The sequence below is a fragment of the Myotis myotis genome, unplaced genomic scaffold (assembly GCF_014108235.1).
Source record: "Myotis myotis isolate mMyoMyo1 unplaced genomic scaffold, mMyoMyo1.p scaffold_m19_p_14, whole genome shotgun sequence".
NCBI lineage: Eukaryota > Metazoa > Chordata > Mammalia > Chiroptera > Vespertilionidae > Myotis > Myotis myotis.
The window spans coordinates 33,723,722-33,748,100 of record NW_023416318.1 but is presented as its reverse complement, the minus strand read 5'-3'; the positions used below and the strand labels follow the sequence as shown (position 1 = coordinate 33,748,100).

The following is a 24,379-nucleotide window of genomic DNA, read 5'->3' as shown; positions in this document are numbered from 1 at the left end:
ATTTTTTAATCCTATTTCATTGCTTTGTGTCTAGTCACTCATCAATACTCCATTGATTTCATTTTTGAGAGTATGTGTGTTTTTGAGAGTTTAAGGTCTGGAGGGCTGGTTCCCATTCATCCATCTACTTTTTCCATTTTCTTTTTTTGTTGTTGTTGTTAATCCTCATCCAAGGATATTTTTCCACTGATTTTCAGAGAGAGTGGAAGGGAGAGGAAGAAGACAGAAAGAAACACAGATGTGAGAGAGACACGTCAATTGGTTGCCTCCTGCACACTCCCAGACCAGGGTCTGGATCAAGCCTGCAACCAAGGTACGTGTCCTTGACCAGAATCGAACCCGGGACCTTTCAGTCTGCAGGCCAACATTCTATCCACTGAGTCAAACCCGCTAGAGCATACTTTTTCTGTTCTCCACACTATTCTTATTTATTTTTCCATGTGAATCACAGCATCAGCAACTTCTGGCCCTAAATAAGAGTTTGCATTTTTATTGCTTGTGCATTACTTTTATAAATTCACTTAGAGACTTGACCTCTTTACGCTGCTGAGTCTTCTGATCCAAGAACATGGAATGTTTTTCATTTGTTCAGGTCTCCTACAATGTTCTTCAGCAATATTTTAGCTTGCTCTATGTGGATATTATACATTTCTTATTAAGTTTGTCCTTAGGAATTTTGCTTGACAAGGGTCAACTGGCACTTGACATTCATTCTCATCTACAGGAGGCAACCAATCGATGTCTCTCACATTGATGTTTCTCTCTCTGTGTGTGCCTCTCCCCCTCCCTTCCACTCTCTCTTTAAAAAATCAATGGAAAAAAAATGCTTCCTTTTGATAAGAAGGGGGATAAACATGAGATAATAAATCGATGCAAATATGTTTTTAACAATTATTAGTAAAAGCTTAGGGTGGCTACCCTAATCAGCCAGCCGCAGATTCTCCATAAATGAAGAGCATTTGTTAAAAATTAAACACACTGCGGGAAGCTATATACAAGTAAATGAAGACTCTTGCACATAATACTATCCCTTTTATCTCCTTTAATTTTCCTAGTCTTCTGTATCAGATGTTATGGCTCATAATGATTAATGATTATTAGCAAAACAGTCCTTTTTGAACAAAACTGAAGCTTATTAGAGTGCCACATTCCCTGAGTCTAAATGTGATGAAGAATACACTCAGCTTCAGCCTCATTGTTTGTAGTAAAATGCTACCCTTGGGTAAACTGCCCTTGGTTTTTAACTGAAAGTGCCACTGTGGTTTCAGCTGTGCAAACGCTGTAACATTATTCCTGACGGGCCCATGGGACGTTCCCAGGTGATTAGAATAAAGTTCAAATGGTGCTTCTTCATATCCTTGGAAAAGGTTAGACTCAAGGAAATGGGAACTCTGCGTCAAAGGTTTGCTAAATCAGAGTGGAAAAGCCTGGCCCTAGCACTCAGTTACCTTCATCTTTCATTCAATACAACTTGAACTTTCGGCCCTTTGATGAAAAGGATCACCCATTTAGTTCATGTTCTGGGCTTGTTGGACATAGCTGCTACAATATACCTCGGGCTATGTCGCACTCAACGTACGTCGTTTAGTGGTTTCATCGCCATCTTCCATTGATTTATATATATAAAAAGTTCCGACATTTCGACGTATGTACATATGTGCTTTATGTTTTTTATTATTTATTTACCACAAGTAAAGGTCAGGAATTGTTATCTTTCTTTTCATTTTTTTTTATTGTTTCACTTCATCACTGCTGTGTGTGTGCTCCATGTGAGTGCCGTAGGTGCTTATGTAGGTGGGTTCCGACTTACGGCAAAAATTGCTTTAGGTCGCACCCGTAGGAACGGATCTCTGACGTAACCCGAGGACCTAATGTAAATAACTGCTCACGAATAACCAACAGCAGCACCGAGGAGACAACAGTCGTGAGCCTTGTCTCAGCTACATCCAGAGCTGATTTCCAGGCCAGCACGACTCCCAGAGCCCAGGCTGCAGGTCATCGCAAACAGAGATTCCCACCCTACTCTGGGGCAGTGCATATACAATGAGGATTCAGTGTTAGAAGGCCTAGTTCTGAGCCACAGAGAGCTCGTGTGCTTTTGGACAAATTATCCAAATACCCCGAGACAGTTTCTGTATCTGTAAAAAGGGGGTTAACAATGCCCAACTTCCAGGATCACGGCAAAGACTAAGCAACATCATGTGTGTAAAAGGGCACTGGAAAGGCTGGTTGTCATTGTCCTTCCTCCTTCATCATTTGGGTTCCCAGGGGGCCACCATCCAAGTGACAAATCATTCTGACCTTTCCAACAACTGATCCGTTTAGAAAATTTGACTTTTTAAGAAAAACAAAACCTGAATGACCAACTATTTAAATCCTCTAAGTCCCAGCTTGTATCTTTAACCCAGATCAGCTATTATTCATATGTGTGTTGTTAGAAACAAAGGGGACTGTTGTATGAATAATAGTGGATCATCACAAAACTCTAGACTGCCAGGCAAAAATGACTCAATGAGAGTGGAAAACAAACAACAAAACGGTAGTATAAACTGATCTCACTTTTGGAAGGAAAAGTCATTTTGGTATACAGATGTATACACAGAACAAAACCATAAAAAAATAATGCCACAATATTTTTTAAAAGGGATTATCTGAGTTTATGCACTCAACTATTGAGCACCCATTATGTGCTGGCCTCTGTGCTATGTATTGGTGATACAGTCATTAATTATCCATATAAGGGGACTGCTCTAATGAAGTATATACAGTTCAGGAGTGATTATAATAAAGGAAGCCAATGAGATGACAGGAGATCTAATGAACCTACTCAATTACAGGTTCCACGAGGCCCTCTGAGAAAGGGACATGTACACTAAGCCCTGAAGGATAAGTGGAAGTTAGCTGGAAAGCAGGGTAGAAGTATAGTAACAGCAATATAGATCATGTTCTTCTCTCTGATTTTTTAAAATGAACATCATACTTAGAGTCCTTATTGTTCTATTGGTCATATCGTCACACTCCAAGCAGAATGTTTCCTGCTCACACCCAGTGTTGGTCAATTTCCTGGTATTTGGGGCCAGCGATAGGCCCTACACTCTTAGGCACTGGAAGAGGCAACGGGAGAACAAAGCTAAATCGCCCAGAACCTTAGAATTGGAAAGAACTTTGGAAAACATCGACTAGTTGAGTCCAGAAACAGGCCCAGCAACATTAAGCATTTAGCCAGGACCACACTGCAAGGGCCGCTGCCAGCCCCATGGCAATGGTCAGCAGGACTTGACGTTCGTTTTTGTTGCATTTTAAAATCCCCAGTCCTCCAATATGTGATTTTTTACCTGACTGGCTAGAGACTGACTCTGAGACATGCCATTGGTAACCAAGGTATTACTGCAGCTGACACCGTGAGAAGTCACTGCTCATTGGCCGCACTGGGACAATAATACTGGTGAGGGTGAGGTGAACCTGACGCCATCAGTCCATTGATGATGATGACACTGCAACTTGTTACCACCCCCAAGTGAAAATCAGCATGACAGTGTATTTCAAAAGCCATAAAAACAGGATTCTTGGGCCCAGTAATTCCATTTGTACCCTAAGGAAGTAAGTTCTGGTACATCCATAAGGAAATATGAAAAGTAATGGCTATGGCCCGGCTGTCATGGCTCAGTGGTTGAGCGTCAACCTACAAAACAGGAGGACATGGTTCCATTCCCGGTGAGGGCACATGCCGGGGTTGTGGGCTCAATCCCCAGTGTGGGGCACGCAGGAGGCAGCCGATCAATGATTCTCTCTCATGACTGATGTTTCTATCCCTCTCTCCTTCTCTCTTCCTCTCTAAAATCAATATATATAAATATATATATTTAAAGTAATGCCTATAGAGAGCCAATAAGAACAGGGGAAAGTTTGCAAACTAATTTTGAAGCCATTCTAAATATCCACTATATTTATAAACCTATTTATGAAGAAGCCTGTAGCCTGCATCTGTGCCCTAAGCCACCAGAGTAGCTTTCTCCAAAGTCCCCTAAAATTCCTAGTTGCTGAATGCAATGACTACGTTTCAGTCTCCCACTCACCGGAGTGTTGGAAGGTAGTTAACATCCCACCTCCCCGCTGGGCCCTACAGCTTCTTTTCCTCCTCTTTCCCCATTGGGTAGTCTCCTGAAGCCAAGCTCAACTACTTCATCTATTCCCCCAGCTTTTCTCTTTCAGAGGAATTTCCTTCATATCCTATTCCAATCTAGCTTCTCGTTCCATCTATGTGCCAAGGATTCCCAAATCCTGACCATTTGGATAACTAGATGGTACTCTCCCTGGCCTCAAGGCACGGCGTCACTAGCCTGCTGCATATTTTCATGTGGATGCTGCCCAGGCTCCTGAAATTTAGTAAGTCGCAAATGGAATAACTCTTCCCCACCAAAAGCTGCTCACTCTCCCCATGTCCTTCCTCTTTGCTACCAGATCCTCTCTCATCACTCCCTCCTACCAGGAGGGCAACCACAACAATTTCTTTTCTTTTTTTTAAATTTTTTTTTTTATTGCTTAAAGTATTACAAAGAGTATTACATATGTCTCCTTTTTTTCCCCCCACCCTAGACAGTCCCCTGGCCTCCCCTACCCCCCAGTGTCTTATGTCCATTGGTTATGCTTATATGCATGCATACAAGTCCTTCGGTTGATCTCTTACCCCCCTCCCTCCTGGCCCCCAACCCTCCCCGGCCTTCCCGCTGCAGTTTGACAATCTTTTTGAGGCAGCTCTGCCTCTGTATCTATTATTGTTCAAAAGTTTTCTTAAATGATCTCACTGTCCCCAGTCTCTCTCCACCCTTAACTTAGTTGAACGAATGATTCCCCCTTCAGGACAAATCCCTGCCAGGCCATTCCCCTCACTTAGTCCTTCAATGGCTCGCTCTGCCAGCAGCAGAGGGCCCGCCTCCTTGGCTGGCACACGAGGCCTTTCCTAATCTGGCCTCTGCACCCCCAAGAGCACCGCTCACACACGCTTCTCTGTGTCCTTGCCCGACCAAGTGCAATAGCCAGAACAAGCCACGTCCTGCTGCTCTGGTACCTGCCGAACCCTGTAAGTGTCGCAAATCCCTGTCTGTCCCCCTAAACTGAAATGGAGCATCACCCCGCCAGGATGCCTTCCTTGACTCCTGAGCTAAATGAGGTGAGTGCCCTCTGGGAGTCACAGCAGCCTTTCCTCACCTGTACCCCACTCCTAGACCACTTTCATGTTTTATTACTGTGGGTTTTTTCTCCACCAGGAGCTCCTCAAGGACACAGTGTGTCTTCCACATGTGTGTCTAGAGCCCAGCCCAGAGAGAAATGAGGCAAGAGGAAGAAAATAAAGCCAAGCGGTGACAGTACCTTGTTACACTGATAGGGGAATATGTGCTTATTTTTCCCTTCCTGTTTTCTATATTCTCCAGTATGTGGACTCCACCATTTTCATACATTTTTAAAACTCGGTTCATTTTCAAGATGTGTCCAGTCTCTCCTACATAACTCTAATAAAAGAATTCACTGCCTCGGTAAAGTCAAGTTCCTCTCTCCTAGACCTCTCTAGCTCCTCAAAACCCCCACCTCAACCTCCATGAATTCTTCAGAACTTAGCAAAGTAGAAACACTTCCTTCACCACTTTTAGCAGACAGAAGGACCACCCACACACCAAAAAATTCTTTGGCCTTGGAAAGGTTACATTGCTCTAGTAGCTGAGTGCCAAACCCATTTTTGGCCAAACATTCGTCAGAACCTCACTGTATTCACAGCCTAACACAAAGGATGAGGTAGATTCGCAGAACCTGCCTAAGACTTAGAGAGCTTGGAGATGATGCAACTTCTGAGTGACAGAGCTTTCACCATGTCAACTTGAGACATCAATGAAAGAACAGGGGGGAGGTACCTCTGAAAAGTCTTCCCATTTTTGGGGTGATTGTTGTTTACCAAAACATTATCTTCTCAGGTATCGACATTTTCAATCATACACAATGGCTTGTAATTCTTTTAAATTTGTGAAAAACAATCCAACCACATATTATTGTTCAGGCTGACATTTGCTATTATTTTTCCTTAAAAGAAAACAAAAACCTAATGATTAGTTAAAAAAAACAAACCCAAAGAAACCCCAGTTGAGAAGCAAACCCTGTGGCTTAGCAATCATCACTCTCGTTAACAGCACATAAGTGTTGCCTGACGAATGGACTCCTATCATAAATGCAATTAACACACATTTCTTGTGATTCCCCACTGTGTTTAGAACTTGGGCCCAGCTCTGAAAGCGATGACTTTAATAGCAATAAATCAAAGGGAACCTCACCTAGGGCACTTGGGCAGAGTACACTGTTTTCCACCTCAGTCAGCAGAGACCCTCAACTGAAATGTTGGACCCTGGCTCAACAGCTGTCCCAGAAGGTACCTACCTCCTACCCTCAGAAGTCCTGGCATCTACGCCGGGAGGGGTGCTTTTCCCAATGAAGCCCATTGTCAGGGTCTCCTGAGATCACCAGGACAAGCAGGGTCTCTGCCCTCAGAAGTCCCTGCCTGAGGCACTGCTGGCCTCCATCCTGGGGATGACTCCACCACTGCTGGTGGTGCCAGAGCAAGGCATTTCTGGCAGCAAGAATGAAACACCGTCCAAATTAAAGGGCCACCGAGGTACAAGAATGTCAAATCTGAGCTCACTGCCTGCAGGAAGTCAGGGGTGTGGAGAAAGATGAGGGATGAAGGGAAGGAGGGAGGTCACGTGGCCTTTTCACTGAGAACACACCATGAACAGGCAGCCGCATTTAGAATATATACTTTCCAAGGTTTTGATTTAACTCCACACACATTACGTGCCTATAGGTACCCATGATCATTGCCTGGGAACTTACCTCACAGAGATTATTTATGTTCTTATGACAGAGAAGAGGAGTAGTTAAAAGGGAGAAAAAGAGAATGTGAAAACAGGTCAGAGGAAGATGAAATGGTTGATTCAAAGCCACGTGACCATCAGAGGCACTGTCACAGCCAGGAGACACCTGTTGTGCTTCATCCACGATTAGTTTATTGCAAAGTGAAGTTCTGGCAGAACAAAGGGCAAGTAAGTCCACTAAGAATGAATTACACTAATGAATGAAGTCAACTCAACAGATAGTACTTGTATTTAGTATCAGCTGTAGGTGGTTTGCAAAGTCAAAATTTATTAACTATTCAAATGTTCAAGCTGTACAGATTTTTTCCAGATATACATACAACATATTTATATTATAACAAAGTTAAATTTCTATAAAATATTTCCGTAAGGACTAAAGATGCTAGAAAGCTTCAATCACCAATTAATTAAATATTTGATATACATTTACAGGTACTATTAAAGATCTGACATAAATACATAAGTCACACAGATGAAAAAGAAGAGCTATGATTCATATGATTGCACTTTTGACCTACCCCATATTAAAGCAGAAAACAAAATTATGCCACATAAATTGAGCTGATTTTAATAACCTTTTTATTAGAAGATAAACCACCATTATGTCCATTTAAACCATCATTCTTAAAAGAGCTACCAAACAATAAAATTATTACCTTAAATCCCAAACTACAATACAATCTTGACTGTTCTAATTACCTTCCCTATTGGTTGATATAGGACATCTGATCCCTCCATGACATATGCAGTGGCAACTGATGAGGACAATTAGCAGTAGTTTTGTATATACAGTGGAAGTAGTAGAACTGATCATATACACAGTTGAATCACTACTTCCACTGAGAATAGGGTCAATAAAAATAATGGTTAAAAGCATTACACATTTGGTCTACCCAATCACTTGCAATCTTTAGCAGTAAATCCCACACAACCGGCATATTATTTGTTGCATGAAATCTTTTACATGTCGAAAATACTTTCTAGTCCAGGTTCAGATTATTAACAATGAAAAAACGTTCATCTTCTTTCTTATCTCCATGGACTATCTGCCCCTCATTCACCAGATACATAGAAAGACGAGTAACTGGACAGACAATTTGACCATAGAATGTTTGCAAAATAGAAATGCTCTATTTTAAGGCAAGTATCTTTATCACATACATACATAGCAATTTCTCCAGTGGTGAACTTTATCACATAACAGTACGAAATTCAACAAAAAAACTGAGGTATAACTTTAGTTAACATAAATACAAATGTCAGAAGTGTTAAGACATTCTCAATTTACTTCACATATTTTACCCATAACTAGAGAACTTTTCTCAAAGTTCTTATTATGTCCAGAAATACCCGAGATTCTGTATTCTAAAAATAACACTAGAAATTAAATACTCTAAAATCTGTGCAATAAGGCGCTCCACATAAGGCTAACCTTTGATATAAGGCTATGTCAACTTGGTTCCTGAAAATAGCACAAATGTGTGCAAAATTCAAGCTATCCTGAACTAACGTAAGAGGAATTAGTCTCATGAGAGATGATGAACTGATAAGTTTATTGAGCAAAATTAAACTTAGGCAATAAGCAAAGTTTAAAATACATCAAATAAAAATGTTTCCTATCATATTTCACCATAAAACTGACCTATTGTGCTAAAAACATGGTTGAATATGTAAGGTACTTTTTAGTGTAAAGCAGACATACATTTACCTCTACCTAAATAATTTAAGTGGCTTAAATCGATAACTTGGTATGTATAATATATTTAAAAATCTACATTCTATGACCTTTATAAAAGTAGATCTGTTCTTTACTTTCAAGTTAGAGATAGTTTAATAGTTGATCTTTGGCCGACACCGGTTTGGCTCGGTGGATAGAGCATCGGCCTGCGGACTGAAAGGTCCCAGGTTTGATTCCGGTCAACGGCATGTACCTGGGTTGCGGGCACATCCCCAGTGGGAGATGTGCAGGAGGCAGCTGATCGATGTTTCTCTCTCATCGATGTTTCTAACTCTCTATCTCTCTCCCTTCCTCTCTGTAAAAAAACCAATAAAATATATTTTAAAAAAAAAATAGTTGATCTTTGGATATGTCCACTCAATAGCTATATAAAATGAAAGGTAATACAAATCTAAGCCATCACCATTAGGTGCATTAATATGTAAGCCATCATCAGTTTTGGGCCCTGAAAGTGAAAAATTATTGATACTACATAAAGTGGAAAAATATAAACCCCAGATTTCTGCTCTCATCCAGAAACTTATAGTCACTATATATTTTTAATTATTGAATAGTTTGATGCAATGACATTCAGTGAAAAAATTGGATTACTGATTATATTCATGTTAAAAATGTTGTCCTTAAAATGAAGGTAGACAGTATTCATTATGCCTAAATACAAAGGTAAACTAATGACAAGGTAGATTTTTTTTTTTAAATCTTCACCCAAGGATGAAGATTTAGATGGAAGAAGAGGCGGTGGGGGGGAGAAACATCGATGTAGAAGAGAAACATCAATCAGTTGCCTCCTGTGCATGCCTTGTGCCCACCAAGGATCGAACCCACAACCTAGATATGTGCCCTGACTGGGAATGGAATCCGAAACCTTTTGGTGTATGGGATGACACTTCAACCAGCTGAGCCAACAAGCCAGGGCTAGATTTTCTTAAGTATGAAAATTACTGCACTCGTTTCCTTTGCCAAACTCCCAGTAACATTAGGAGAAAAAAAATCTAATTTTGTTCACCTAATAATTTAATCAAGCACTCTAAAAAACTATTGCTCTGAGGAGAAGTTAAGCAGGAATTTCTCATTAAATTTCCAAATTGAAGCAAAGTAAGGGATTCAAAAAATTAGACTATGTAACTGAGTACATTATAACTACAGAGACAAATGATATACAAAATTTGGAAAACTCCAGAGCACACATTTCGGTAACTTTATTCTTGTGCTTGCACATGATGAAAAGGAATTCAAGGTTGTAGATGGAGAAATGAAAGTTCCCATTAAAATAGCTGCACACAGAATAACCAGAAAGATCCACAACCCAAATTCCACTCCCACGGTGATGCCAGGCATTATGCGCTCGTGGGCTGTGGGAGTTCCTCCTGACTCCTACAGAGCAGGCACGAAGCCTGACAAGGTTTCACTGGCTCCAAACTCAGACAGTTGCCCCTTTGCGAAAATGTCCGAATGTACTGGTTAATAGTGGAGGTGGGGAAAGAGGGCCTGAAGAGCAAATACCTGAAGTGCTCCTCCCTTTCAAGGGATCTAGACATCTGTTTATTTACTGACCTCACATACCTGCACTTCTAGAGACAGCCACAAATCAGCCACGGCTTCTGCCCACAGAATGAGTCGCTCTTGTGGTGACTGTGACTCATCGCAACAGCAGTTGGGTAAAATCAGTTTTCTGCTTGGAGTACACCAGACAAGGCCAAGTACTTGCTTCTGCCTGCGCATCATGTCTAATCAGCAAAATGCCACAAACTTAGTGGCCCAGGGTGTGGTTCTATGCAATGTCTCTGCAGACCATGTTATGGCAGTCCCAACATTTCCTTCTACAGACAAATGCCCTCAATCTCCCCACCTCCAAAAGATTGTCCCCCAACCCGGGAGATAGTAAGACTAGTCTGGGATTTGAATAGGCCAAGAAGAAGGAGAATCCACCAGTGGATACCAAGTGGAGAAGACCCTGGAAGATGTGCAGGCAGCAGAGACGCCCACTGCCAACCCTGAGAGGCAGGAAGAGACCATCAGACCCACAGGCTCAGTCAGGCAGCTGCTGTGCTTTACAATAAACACCCATTGCCTCTGGGGACCTACACGTTCCCTGTAACAAATGAACCTATAAATACAGTAAGAATGATGTATTTTTGAGTTACTGCTGGCTATACTTTTTTTTTCTCAGCAAATTTTATTTTTTAAGGATAACCAACTAGGGTCAGATTTATTTTCAGAATACTTAATAAAAGTATTAAGCAAAAATAAAATAATTATAGAACATTAGGACATTCATTTTAATTAAAAAGTTGCCATAATTTTCATTACTCTATAAACTTTGGGAATTGGAACCATTTTCCAAGCATTCATTGAATGGTTGCTATGAGTATTACTGAATACACATTTATTTTATATTTGTAACAAAGCATACCTCTCTTTGAAACCTTTCATTCCTAATATTTTAGCAAAAAAAATGTAGCATACCCAAAATCTTGGATCATAACTCCTTTAGGCTTGAAGATTATGAACATTTGCATTCAAGCTTATTAACATCCACCCAGCATATTCATGTGATTTATTTAAAATGTAGCCATTAGCCAAGACCTTTGGGGTATAGGTACAAAATTAAAGAACAGTAAGTATTCAGGCAAACACTATATTAGCAATACTAATCATGAAAAAAATGCCAGTGGGGCTCTATCCATTAGAAGTTAGTCAGACTGAAAAGCTTGATCTTGCAAGGTGATCTTCTAATCTAAGCCATTTGAGGAAGTGTTGTTTATAAATAACACTGGATTTTTCTCCAATTATTTTAACTGACATAATTTCCTGGGGGAATTGCAGAATGATTCCTTTCATGGAGAGGGATTACATAAAAAAAAATCTGGGCTTAGTATTTGTACAAAGCTGCCTCAGGTTAAATCACAGAATGGATCTTCTGCCCAGAACTTAAGGGGTTTTTCAAAGGGCATCTGTCAGGGTGAGACCAGCTGGTGGTCATCTCTGTGCACCCCATAGGGTGCAGCACAGCACTGACCTGTATTAGGTAAAGGCTCCTACTATGTGCACACAAAGGATTTTTTTTTTCCTATAGCAATACTAGGTTAATCAACTACCAAGTCTTGTTTTTTAAATGAATGGCTTCTTCCCCCAGAAATTCAGTGATACTTGCACTTTCTAGAAAATGCAAACTTTAAAACACTAGGAAACCCAATTCCAGGAAGCTCTGACAGGTCCTGTGTTTCTCCAGTTTTTTTCCCAAAGCCATCTCCAAGACAGACAGAGGCAGAGAGCTGTAGGAGCTCGACCACTGACTGTCCAGGGAGACAGCCTGCGTTTCTCCACAGTCTGGCATCCTCCTAGTGCTCCTGGAGCATCTGAGTATGAGAAGCACAAGGTCAGGGAATAATGAGGAATTAAAATAAACCAACAAACAGAAACAAAGCATCTTATCTCTTGTGTCTGTGTGTCTCTGTATCTTTAGGCAAGTGAATACAAACTTAAATGAACTTGGGTTAATGAAGAGGATCCGTTTAATAGTCTTAGAATCCATTAGATGTCTACCAGCTGACAAACTGTAAAAACCGGCAATGAGCACTTCTATGGCTTCGAGCTGATTAGTATCCTGTCTAGATTTAGAAACTCATTTCAACCAAGTTTATTTCTTTTTAAAAAAAATATATTTATTGATTTTTTACAGAGAGGAAGGGAGAGGGATAGAGAGTTAGAAACGTCGATGAGAGAGAAGCATCGATCAGCTGCCTCCTGCACACCCCTTACTGGGGATGAGCCTGCAACCAAGGTACATGCCCTTGACTGGAATCGAACCTGGGACCCTTCAGTCCCCAGGCCAACGCTCTATCCACTGAGCCAAACCAGTTAGGGCAACCAAGTTTACTTCCTGACACAGACAGTACAACAACTCAACTCACAGAAAAATCTGTCCATCTCTTCATTGAAACATATCATTAGAGTTCAACATCCTTTCATGATGAAAACACTCAACAAACTAGAAATATAAGGAACTTCTTCAACATGACCAAGGGTATCCATGAAAAACCCACAGCTAACCTCATGCTTAATGGTGAAGACTGGAAGTCGTACCCCTAAGATCAGGAATAAGACAAGGATGTCCCCTCTCACCACTTCTATTTGACATTGTACTAGAAGTTCTAGCCAGGGTAATTAGACAAGGTAAAAAAATAAAAGGGAGGAATAAGTAAAACTATCTCTCTTTGTAGACGATATGACCTTATACATAGAAAACTGTAAAAAATTCTCAAAACTACTTTTAGAGCTAATAAACAAGTTCAACAAGATCACTGGATACAGGATCAATATACAAATACCTGGTACACTAGCAATAAACAAGCTGAAAATAAAATTAAGAAAACAATTCCATTTATAATAGCATAAAAAATTATAAATACTTAAGAATAAATTAAACCCAAGAAGTGAAAGGCTTATACACTGAAAACTATGAAACACTGGAAGAAATTAAAGAAGACTTAAGTAAATGGAAAAACAGTGGGTCCAAGGATTGGAAAGCTTAATGTTGTTAAGATGGTAATACTTCCCTAATTGACCTACAATCGCTATCAAAATTCAAAGTGCCTTTTTCTTGTAGAAATGGACAACCTACCCTAGCTGGTTTGGCTCAGTGAACAGAGCGACAGCCTGCTGACCAAAGGGTCCCGGGTTCCATTCCGGTTAAGGGTACGTATCTCGGTTGCAGGCTCCTGGTCGGGGCTTGTGTAGGTGGCAACCAACTGATGTGTTTCTCTCACATTGATATTTCTCTCTGTCTTTCCCTCTCTCTTCCACTCTCTCTAAAAATCAATGGAAAAAATCCTCAGGTGAGAAAAAAAATAGAAATAAACAACCTGATATAAAAATTCACATAAAAATGCAAGGGGCCCAGAATAGTCAAAACAATCTTGTAAAATAAGAGCAACTCACACTTTCTGAACCCCTACCTCACATCATATCACCAACCTGAAAGAGCTAATACTATAAATTCTTTATAAGAAAATAGAGGAGTAAATTTTGAATTTCTTAGATACAACACCAAAAGCACAAGAGAAAAAAATATATTGGACTACATAAAAAAAGTAAAACTTGTGTGCTGTAAATGATATCGTTAGGAAAATGAAAAAAATAACCCTCAAACTGAGAGAAAAATATTTGGAAATCATGTATCTGCTAAGGTCTAATCTCCGGAATATATAAAGCACTCCTAGAATTCAACAATGAAAACACAAATAACCCATTTTTTTTAATGGGCAAAGGATTTGAATAGACATTTTACGCAAAGAGATATACAAATAATCAATAAATACATAAAAAATGTTCAATATCATCAGTCATTAGGAAAATACAAATCAAATGAAATAATACTTCATACCGACTAGGATGGGCATTATACCCCCAAAAAGGAAAAATAAGCATTGGGGAGGGCATGGAGAAACTGAAACCCTCACATACTGCTAATGGGAATGTTCAGTGGTTCAGCTACTTTGCAATATGATATGACCTTCCTCAAAAATTAAACTTATTGTTACCAGTAACCTAGTAATTCCATTCCTAGATATATACATAAGAGAATGAAAAACATATGTTCACACAAAAACTTGTATGTGAATGTTAATAGCAGCATTGTTCATAACATCCAAAGAGGCGAAATAACCCAAATGTCCAACAAAAGAGAAATAAACAAAATGTGGTATATCCATACAACAGAATGTTATTTAGCAGTAAAATGAATGAAGTGCTGATACGTGCTACAATATGGATGAACCCTGAAAACATGTTAAGTGAAAGAAGCCAGACACAAAAGACCATTTGTTTCCATTTATATGCTATGTCTACAGGCAAATCCATAGAGGCAGAAAGTCGATTAGTGGTTACCAGGGTGATGGGTGAGGGGGAAGTAGGGGGTGACTACTAATGAGTATGAGGTACACGAAGCCTTCTGGAGTTAGACAGTGGTGATAACTGCAAAGCTCTGTGTACTAGTATATACCAAACAACCACAGAACTGTACACGTCAAAATGATAAATGTTATGGTATGTGAATTACATCTCTCTCTTTAAAAAAATTTTTTTTTTATTGATTTCAGAGAGGAAGGGAGAGAGATAGAAACATCAATCATGAGAGAGAATCACTGATCAGTGGCCTCCTGCACACCCCACACTGGGGATCGAGCCCACAACCCAGGCATGTCCTCTGGCTGGGAATCAAACCGTGACCTCCTGGTTCATAGGTCGATGCTCAACCACTGAGCCACGACAGCCGGGCTCTCTCTCTCTCTCTCTCTCTCTCTCTCTCTCTCTCTCTCTCTCTCTCTCTTTTAATGCATTGTTAGGACTGCTTCTTATTTATTTAGTTTCACTTTTTTAACTTCCCTAAATACTAGTAGTCTTCCAAAATAGCCTAAAACTTAACAAAATCACAATGCTAACAATTGATTGGTCAATTTAGCTAAATATCCAGTAACTATTTCTCACTCCCTTCCCTAGCCACTCACTTGCCTTTTGGCATAGTGAAGACATACCTAACCTCACTTGTGTGGTTTTCAACAGAATAGGAATGTGGGTCACTAATTTGAGATAAAGAAAAGCAGCAAAGATCTAGAACAGGTATTAGAAAGAAGGTATCCATCTACCATCCCCAGCTACCCCTTAGAAAACTTTTGTGAGGACCAGAAAACCACACCTTTTTATTAGTTGAAAACAGCCTCGTTATTAAGACAAGTGTTATGATAATTTCTCAAATCTGATTTGATACATAGAAGCTTTTCAATAATTTGATCTAAATCTGATCCCCGTGCAGGTATGCCCTTCTCAGGAAGACATCTCATTCGTATGTACTTGAAAAATCAAATCTAAAAATCATATACTTTAGGGGATAGTAACACAACAGAAGGATGACTCACAGATTAAAAGGATTCCCTAACTAAGTTCCCGTATTTAAAGTATAATGTTTCCAAACCTTTTTTTTTTCATACACGTTTGGAAACCTATTAAAAAGTGGGATGCACCTAATTACTTCTTGCATGCCACATCGTTCCTATCTCTGCCTTGTATTACAGCACAGAAAAAATAATAAATTTTAAAATGTTAAGAAAAAGACACAAATATACTTATATTCAATTTCTATCTGACCTTTTAAACTGAGTTGACTGGAAGGTAATAAATGGCGATTTCCCTTAATTACAAGATTACAAGCCATATCTTACCAAGAAGGGGACTATGACCCATTATCCTAACTTTACAACTATACTACTTATATTATTTGTGTGTTTTTTTAAAAAACTTCCAAATGGTAAAATTTTCTGACTAAAGATACAGATATTAGACAATTTATCTAGAAATAAAAAAAATCTGAACTTTCCATTTCTGTCCTATGAACCAAAACAAACAGCTTTCACATGGCCCTGGAAGTGATTTCATAATGTTGCATTTTACTTCCAAGTGTTTCATATGAAAGAGGAGCAGTGGCTAAACACCTAAGACAAAATAAATATATGCATAGCTACGGACACACACATTTCTCTGGTATCCGAGTTTCAGTAACTCAAATACTGCTCTCCACTAAGGAAGTGAAGGTCTCCTGCCCTCTGTCCACAGAGAAGGAAAGCATGTAAGTCCATCACAGCTGCAAGGTCAAGCTTGTTAACATACGGTAAAAAGCAATATGTAAGCTAAACAAATCCTTTGTAATACAGGAAAAACACCTGTCATTACTTATCCTTCCTTTCTTTAAAAAAACAAAAGCACTTTATAACAATACACCCTACAGACGGCCTCTACTGGGTCATGGGCATGGTCACAGAATTATTTCAAAACAAATTAAACCTATGGGAGAGAAAAAAACACCTACCTAATACAAAATTATGGGAAATTTTAGTTTTAGTTTTAATACAAGGTTGCATAAATAAAGCAAGAGCAACACTTCAGATATAAATGACAGAGCATTAATTAGTCCTGGTCAGTGAAACCCAAATTCTATTTATTCCCCCTGACTTCCAGAATCCACTAAATGTCATTTATGCTTTCACTGTACTTGGTACAGTATTGATATTTAATATAAATCAAAGGATTCTCACCAAAGTTACTTAAAATTAATTTGCTTAAATTACAGCATAGATGCAGATAATCAAGTTCAATCCCCTAAATAAATAATAAACTGACAACTGCACTTACACTAATGGTCAAAAGTTGAAGTGCTTATTGAGATAGAATTGGAAAAATCTAAATGTTTAGACGTAAGTGGGGAATTGCTAAAAGAAAAAACGTTAGTCACAGAATGGGACAATATAATCGTGCTTGCCGATGGCATTTCCACAAATCTTTGGAAGGCTCCACAGCATAGAGCAGTAAATCATTAATTTACTTTCAGGGGCAGAACTGATATGCCGTGCTCTGAGTGCAGATGGGACTAGAAAGGCAGGAAGCAAAACACCATATGAAACATGCTGAACAAACAGAGAAGTGCATGCATCCTGACCAAAATGGAACTTTTCCAGAACATTCCATTCAAGCTTCAATCCATATTACTTCCCATTCAGCTATGACATTGCTCAACCTGTACCTTCTAAATACTGCAATGGTAACCAGGAACTGCACTTGTTTGTATATATGTAAATGGGTACATAAGTGAGAATTTTTGCAATTTAAAAACTCTACTGAAAATTTGGCTTCCCTATACACTGGTCCCAAGCCCTCCTTCCTGACTTCTAGGGTGTCTAAAAGCAACATTTGCTTTTTATTTGACCTATAACAAGGTGTCCCAAAGAAAATATTTTAAATTGTTAGTCACAGAATAAAAAACAAAAAAGAAATAAAATAATCCTATATAATAAAAGGCTAATATGCAAATTGTTCCCTCCACTGGGAGTTTGACCAGGAGTTCAACCTGGAGTTTGACCAGGGTGGCCAACTGCTTGTGGCCCCTCCCCTGGCTGGCCCTGCCCCTGATTGCCCCCCGCCCCCCATCAGGAGTGGGGCTGGCCCTCCATCTGCCTGTGGCCCCATTGCCTGATGAGGGCAGGCTAGCCGGACTCCACCCGTGCATGAATTCATGCATCAGGCCTCTAGTATGTAATAGAATAAAATAGAAATATGTCCAGAGAGCACTGACAAAAAGTCCAGAAGCGAGGTTTCTGGGTCCTGCCCTGACATTAGGATGCCAACTCGCCTTAGACTAAGGGGTTTCCCAGGGTGGGGCACTTTCAGTGCTAAAACCAAGAAAGTCGCAGGCAAATAGGGGCAAGTTGGACTCCCTGTGGGTGACAATGGCTAAATCACAACCCATTGGGAAAACAGTGCCCTCGTTGCTAACATCTGGATGGGACCAGAGGTTTCCAGGGCCCTTCAGTTCTAATTTCCTATGACCCTGAGCACTATTTACACCATATCTGATTGTATTATACATTGTATACCATAAGTGAATAGACCTTTACGGAGGGTCAGGGGGCTCTGGAAATATTTTGGGAAGTTATGCATTGTCTGGCGTTATGTAAGCTTAACAATAAACAGAGCTAGGAGTTTTCAGTTTTTTATTTTTCATTTCTATAGCAAAGAGGAAATAAGCTGCTTCTAGAAAATATCAAGCCAACAAAGAAAATCCTTCCAACACCAACATTCAATTTAATCCATCCTCCCTCACCTCCTAGCTCCCCAGCTCATGGGAGACCTGGGCAAGACATCAGGACAAAAGCTTAAAAACAGGAAATATTACTTTAATTTACTGACAGCCACTGTGAAAGAATATATTTCTACATTTTTAAGAAAGTAAAAACTTACAAAAGTGTGGCCACAAGTAACTGCAAAACCCAAAAGCAAAGCAAATGCAACTGTTTCACCAGCAACCCACAATAACAGTAGTCATAAAAGCAAAAGATAAATAAGGCCTTGAATACTTTCAAATGTGTTCTAATCCTGAAAAAAAATCCTATTTTAGAGAATAAAAAACAAGTCCTACATAAAATCAGAACCATTCCTCTTTCCTCGTTGGGCGTTCTAATTAGGATACTATCTGACTGCTTGCTACTAATAAAGATCCTAAATGAAAGCATTTGTGCCAGGAAGACTGAGTTAGGAAAAATGTCTAAAAGCACAACCAAGAAAGAAGTCCTAGTGAATGATTTTTTAAAGGCAATAACATTTAAGGGAAGTTATTATAAAATGCTTCTGTCCTAAAAAAAATTACAATATCCATTATATATATTACTCATAAGTGAACTACTCTACCATGTCTCGTCATCATTCTTAGTAAATAGGTAGCTGAACTGTCTTTAGAATTTTTCCCACATGCTCCTTCATGAGGAGTCTGGCAGCACCAACAAGAGATTTCTTACTTGTTATTTAAGAGCAGCCTCAAGGTCTATGTGGGTATTCTCAAGCACATGCATAGGAGTTTGCTTCTCCTTGCCTCTTCACACAGAAGCTTCTCCCCCCACATCAGCGCACAGTTTCTGCTGAAATCTGTCATAGACACTGCGGGAATATGAAATTGTGTGCAAGAAAGAGGATCCCAGTCCTCAAGACACTTCTAATTTACTTGGGGAAGATAAGACATAGTATTCCCACAACGAGTTCCCTGTGCCAGCAAAATGGATGGCGATCATATCTTAATTAATAATGTTGGGATGCTGTCATCTGCATATTATTTGTATGGCTCACAAAGCTTTAATCCAAATAGGTAAGGAAAATTAAATCCATGCCATTTATTTCAAATATATTAAAATAAAATAAATAACAGAATTTATTTTGAGTAGTGACAAGTAGCATACTACTAGTAGTAGGGAAGATGGAGTGAGATTCTTTTTTTTAAAATATATTTTTATTAATTTCAGAGAGGAAGAGAGGGAGAAAGAGAGAAACATCAATGATGAGAGAGAATCATTGACTGACTGCCTCCTGTACTCCCCCTACTGGGGATTGAGCCCACAACCTGGGCATGTGCCCTGACTGGGATTCAAACCTTGACCTTCTGGTTCATAGGTTGATGCTCAACCACTGACCATACTGTCTGGGTGGGGTGAGATTCTTAAATTTTTTTTTTTCCATTGATTTCAGAGAGGATGGGAGAGAGATAGAGATATAGAAACATTAATGATGAGAGAGAATCATTGATTGGCTCCCTCTTGTATGCCCCCTACTTGGGGGGGGGGGGGAGGGCGGATGGAGCCCGCAACCCAGGCATGTGCCCTTGGCAAAAATAGAACCTGGGACCCTTTAGCCCACAGGCTGACACTCTATCCCACTGAGCCAAATCGGCTAGGCTGGGTGGGTTGAGATTCTTAAAGGCCAAAATATCACATAAACTCAGGAAAGGAAATAGGGGGAAAGGAACAGTTTTGCTATTATTACCTCAGCAATGGCACTGGCAAAGAAGTGTGGCTTCTCAAAACCCAGAATTTGTTAAAAATAAGCGGCTGGACTCGATTTCTAGAGATCCAGGTGTTAGCCCTAACTCCTTCACAATCATATCCTCTCTTGCCCAGTTTTTCTACCTAAACCAGACGATGGCTGATATTCCTTTAATGAACACTTCTGGTAATCCTTTCTTGGATAAATGTATCAAGGTCCCACCCCTCCCAGCCCCCCCCCCCCCGCCCCGCTGACTAAATTACAGTGTACAACATTAAGTTATTCAATAATCAATGACTTTTAACTTTTTGTGTATATACACTGACTTCTTCATGGCAGCTGGTTAACAAAGCAAAAATCTTAATTCACGTTGCTAGAGTTTAGCACTACATAGTCATCAGTTTTACATCTAGGCCTAATAATCTAGCCAAATTAATGTGGCATATTATTCAGTATTATTGCAAGAAGCTTTGGTGTGGTCATAATTTATGATGGTGAAGATCGGATCAAGTGAGTATGTATTCATTGCTCTCAGCTGGCTTAAAATGGCTTAGCTACACAGCAACCAAGAGTAAGAAAATATTTCATTTCTCTTTTTATGTTAATCCAGTGATAACATCTAAGTATGACTTTGGTATATATATAAATCCTTTCACCTGGTAAGACTTAAACCCATGTTGTTTAGGTGGGGGAAAAAGCAGCAGAAGAAAAATATGGGTTGTAATATCAAACCACTTCTATTATTTCTTATGTGGAAATCTTGTTTGGACATCTGAATGTTAGGACAATTATCACCTAGTAATAGCAATGAATTAAAATACAATAAACTCCAATAAAATACTAAATAATACAAGCTCTCTTCATTCTAAATTACTTGTTTGAGCCCTTTCAGCAAAGAGATAAAAGAAACCCGGAATGAAAAAGTAAGGGCATACTCAAGCTTCCATGAAGCTGCATGATAAAGTGAATAATAGGAACAAAAATAAATCCGAGAATTGAGAAATGCTGGAAAAGTTTTCCAAATACTATTCTTGCTTGTATCTAGCTCCGTTATACAGTTTAAATTCAGCCAAATTTTGTAAGTATTTGTTAAACAGTTCTTGCATGTGACATATGTTTCCAGGATACTTCTGACATTGATATGAGAGATTATAAAACATTTAGAAACGAAAATGTTACTCTCCAACAAAAAACACCATAACTTCCAAGACTCTTCTAAATTCATAAGATAGAAAAACATTTGGACAATAGTAGCTTTCCATTTTAAAATGTTCAAATAATATACTTCAAAACAAAAAAAAAGTGTCATTGTTCAAGGCAAGGAGGAGGAAACAAGTCTAAATAAAATAAGGTATTAAAATTAACTCTAGAAATCATTACTTTTCCTTTGCAGTCTCAATCTTGTTTACTCCATAATAAGTAAATTGCTTTATCCCTTCAGCTGGGAAGGATAATTCTTACCCTACCAAGTTGATGACAGTACCACACTGCAGTGCTCACCGAGCAAGGAACACATGAATATGAAGTAGCAGTAAGTCTTTCTAACAAACAAGGTGTATGCAAGACTTGATTTGCAATGCATTAATTTAGGAACTCCGTGGAGAGGCTCCTACTATATCTAGCTGATCTAAATTTGAGCTCATGATAACACTGCACAAAGCTATGGTAGATGAAAGTGATAGGCAATGCCAACAGAACAATTCCACTGACAACACAAACTCCTCCAAGAATTCTTCCAGGCATTGTGATAGGATACATATCTCCATAGCCAACTGTAGTCATAGAGATAATCACCCACCAGCAGGCAGCAGGGATGCTGGCGAAGTCCTTGTTGGATGCTTCCAGGTCCAACCCATGTTCAAGAAGCTGAGAAAGTGCACTGAAGATTGCCATGGCAACACAAATGAAGACAAGTAGCATAACCATCTCTCGGTAGCATCGTTTGAGAGTCAAACCAAGTGTCTGAAGACCAATGAAGTGACGGGCAAGCTTAATCACCCAAAAAATCCTCATCATTCTAAGCACCCTCAAGGTGACCCCGGCCCTCTGGAGCTGAGAGTTCTCGCCTGTAAATACTGTCATCAACACGGAGATGTAATACGGCGTGATTGCCAGTAAGTCAATGATGTTCAGGGGTCTCTTGACAAACTCACACTTGTTTTTGGAGATGATGAACCTCACGATGCACTCTGCCGTGAACCAACCTATGCAGATAGCTTCAATTATCCTGTCAAGAGAACAAAAGAAGAATTGATCATTTTATTTTTAAGCATTTTAATAGCTCTTTGAGCTCTTCAGATAGTACTACACTGACATATTAATTCAGTTACTGATTCCAGAAAACATAAAGGACAGCATTACCAACATCATCAGACCCACCAGGACGTAACAGAACAACAAATATTACAGTTCAAATGACAATTGAACTTGATAAAGCTCTTATTTGTATACTGCATGTAATACCACTGCATTGTTTTTCGCTTGTCACTAATACTTAAAATCTCTTACTTGGCGAATTGGAAATGAACTTGGACTCAGCTAGCCACAATACGAAATGTGACCTCAGTTATGAGATGGGTCAGAAAACTCTGCTCCTATAGAGCAGACACACCCGGGTTTTCAATCATGCATTTCTCGGTAAATTAGAGTGAACTCAGGATCATCTCCTAAAATGTGACTCTGCCTTCTTTTCTGGTTTTGTGTGGGAGACACTGAAGCTGAGCCTGCTTCTGGGGCTTTGCAGGAAGGAGTGCCAGCAGCCTCCCCAGCACAGAGCCACCATCCATGCCGCGTGTCACAGTGGGAAAGGGGCTGAGGACGCCTGCACTGGAGCCAAACCATCACTGGGGTTTTCCCAAAGACCCAACTGGTTTGTTTGTTTTTTATAGCTATTTTATGCAACAGACATTTTAAAAATATAAGGCCACATTTTAGCCAGAGCAGTATTTCCCAACCTTTCCACATCACTGCACACACTAAACCGAAGATACTAGTATTTACACAACACAGTGGCATCAAGGGGTTCTATTCTTGAAGCGGAAGCCACCAGCCTGGGGGCTCTGGCCACTCTCGCCCCTGACCACAGTCACCAAGGCTGAGAAAATGAAACCTCAGCACACCGGTCAGGAAGCCTAGATCCAGAATGAGAGGTAATTCGGAGGTAATTTTTAATTAAATTGCATTTTTAGATTCTAATTAAAAGTTACAATTATTACACTGCCAGGGTCCAACCCCAGCAGGTCCAGGGGTCCCCAAAGGTGTGGACGGAGTCGGCGAAGAAGGAAGGACACGGAGACAGCATTCAGTTGATCAGCAGCCTAGCCAGGATCTCTAGCCAAGTTCTGATCAGGATCTCCAGTGAAGTTCTGGTTCAGGATCTCCAGCCAGGTTCTGTGTCCAGTTGTCTTGCTAGGTTCTCCAGCCAGGTTCTCCAGATTCTCCAGCCAGGTTCTGTAGCCATGTTCCCTCGCTAGGTTCTCCAGCCAGGTTCTGTCCAGGTTCTCCAGCCAGGTTCAGTCACCAGGTTCTAGTCAGGTTCTTTTGCCAATTTCTGTAGTCAGGTTCAGTCCAGGATCTTTTGCCATGTTCTCTTCAGCGAAGTTCTTCTGTCTGTAGGTTTTGTGTAGGTTCTGTCTCTCTTGGTTCCGTATTCTAAGTTCTGTCTCTTGCTGTCTTATTACATCTGTATTTATACCAGTTGATTCAATCCTACCAATCTCTATTACAAAGGTTAGGGCGTTTCTTATCTCCATTCCAGGGAGTAAAGATTATGTAGCTTAAGCATGATTGTTCGTAGTTAAAGTGATTAATTACCCACCTGGCACTAGTTAAGAGGTTTTATTCCCTCCCTAACTTCAGGGGAAAATCCCTACCTGGGGAAACAACCTTTCTCAGAGACCTTGGTTAAAACACATAGTGCCAAGAAGGTGAGCAAACATATTAAGAACAGTATGCCATATATGCCAGGTCCCTTGAAACAGCAAGCATGGACCGGCTCCCGGCATTACACCATCATTCATTTTCCTTCACATAATTCTTTCCCATCATTGACCCAGACCCAATCATCAGAAGTACAATGGAAAGAGAAGACATTAGAGGAGGCGAGATGGTAAGGTCCGTGGGCAACATTTTGAGAAGAAGTCCTCAAAATGCATGTCACAGAGCACAAGTTACACTGGTTGTTAGTCAGGGAAACAGACACACAAAAGTAACCATGACTCATGGGGCTGTAAAGGTTGCTTTTATTTATTGTTTGAATAGGTGGTACATTCACATAGTTCAAATTTTAAAGGTAAAAACGGGGGATATAAAAAAAATCCTCACTCCAACCCCATTCTCCAACCACCGTTCCCCAGTCTTCACTCCA

The 24,379-nt window shown here is 39.9% G+C and overlaps 1 protein-coding gene across 2 annotated transcripts in view; it reads right to left on the bottom strand.

Moving 5' to 3' along the window:
* Nucleotides 1-20,265: 20,265 nt before the first annotated feature.
* KCNG3 (potassium voltage-gated channel modifier subfamily G member 3) overlaps nucleotides 20,266-24,379 on the bottom strand; it is a 38,664-nt gene continuing 34,550 nt past the window's right edge. For both annotated transcript variants that reach the window (XM_036334741.1, XM_036334740.1), the window contains exon 2: nucleotides 20,266-22,240. In XM_036334741.1, the coding sequence (XP_036190634.1) occupies nucleotides 21,595-22,240 (646 nt within the window). In that variant the 3' untranslated portion in view covers nucleotides 20,266-21,594. The remainder of the gene's footprint in view (nucleotides 22,241-24,379) is intronic.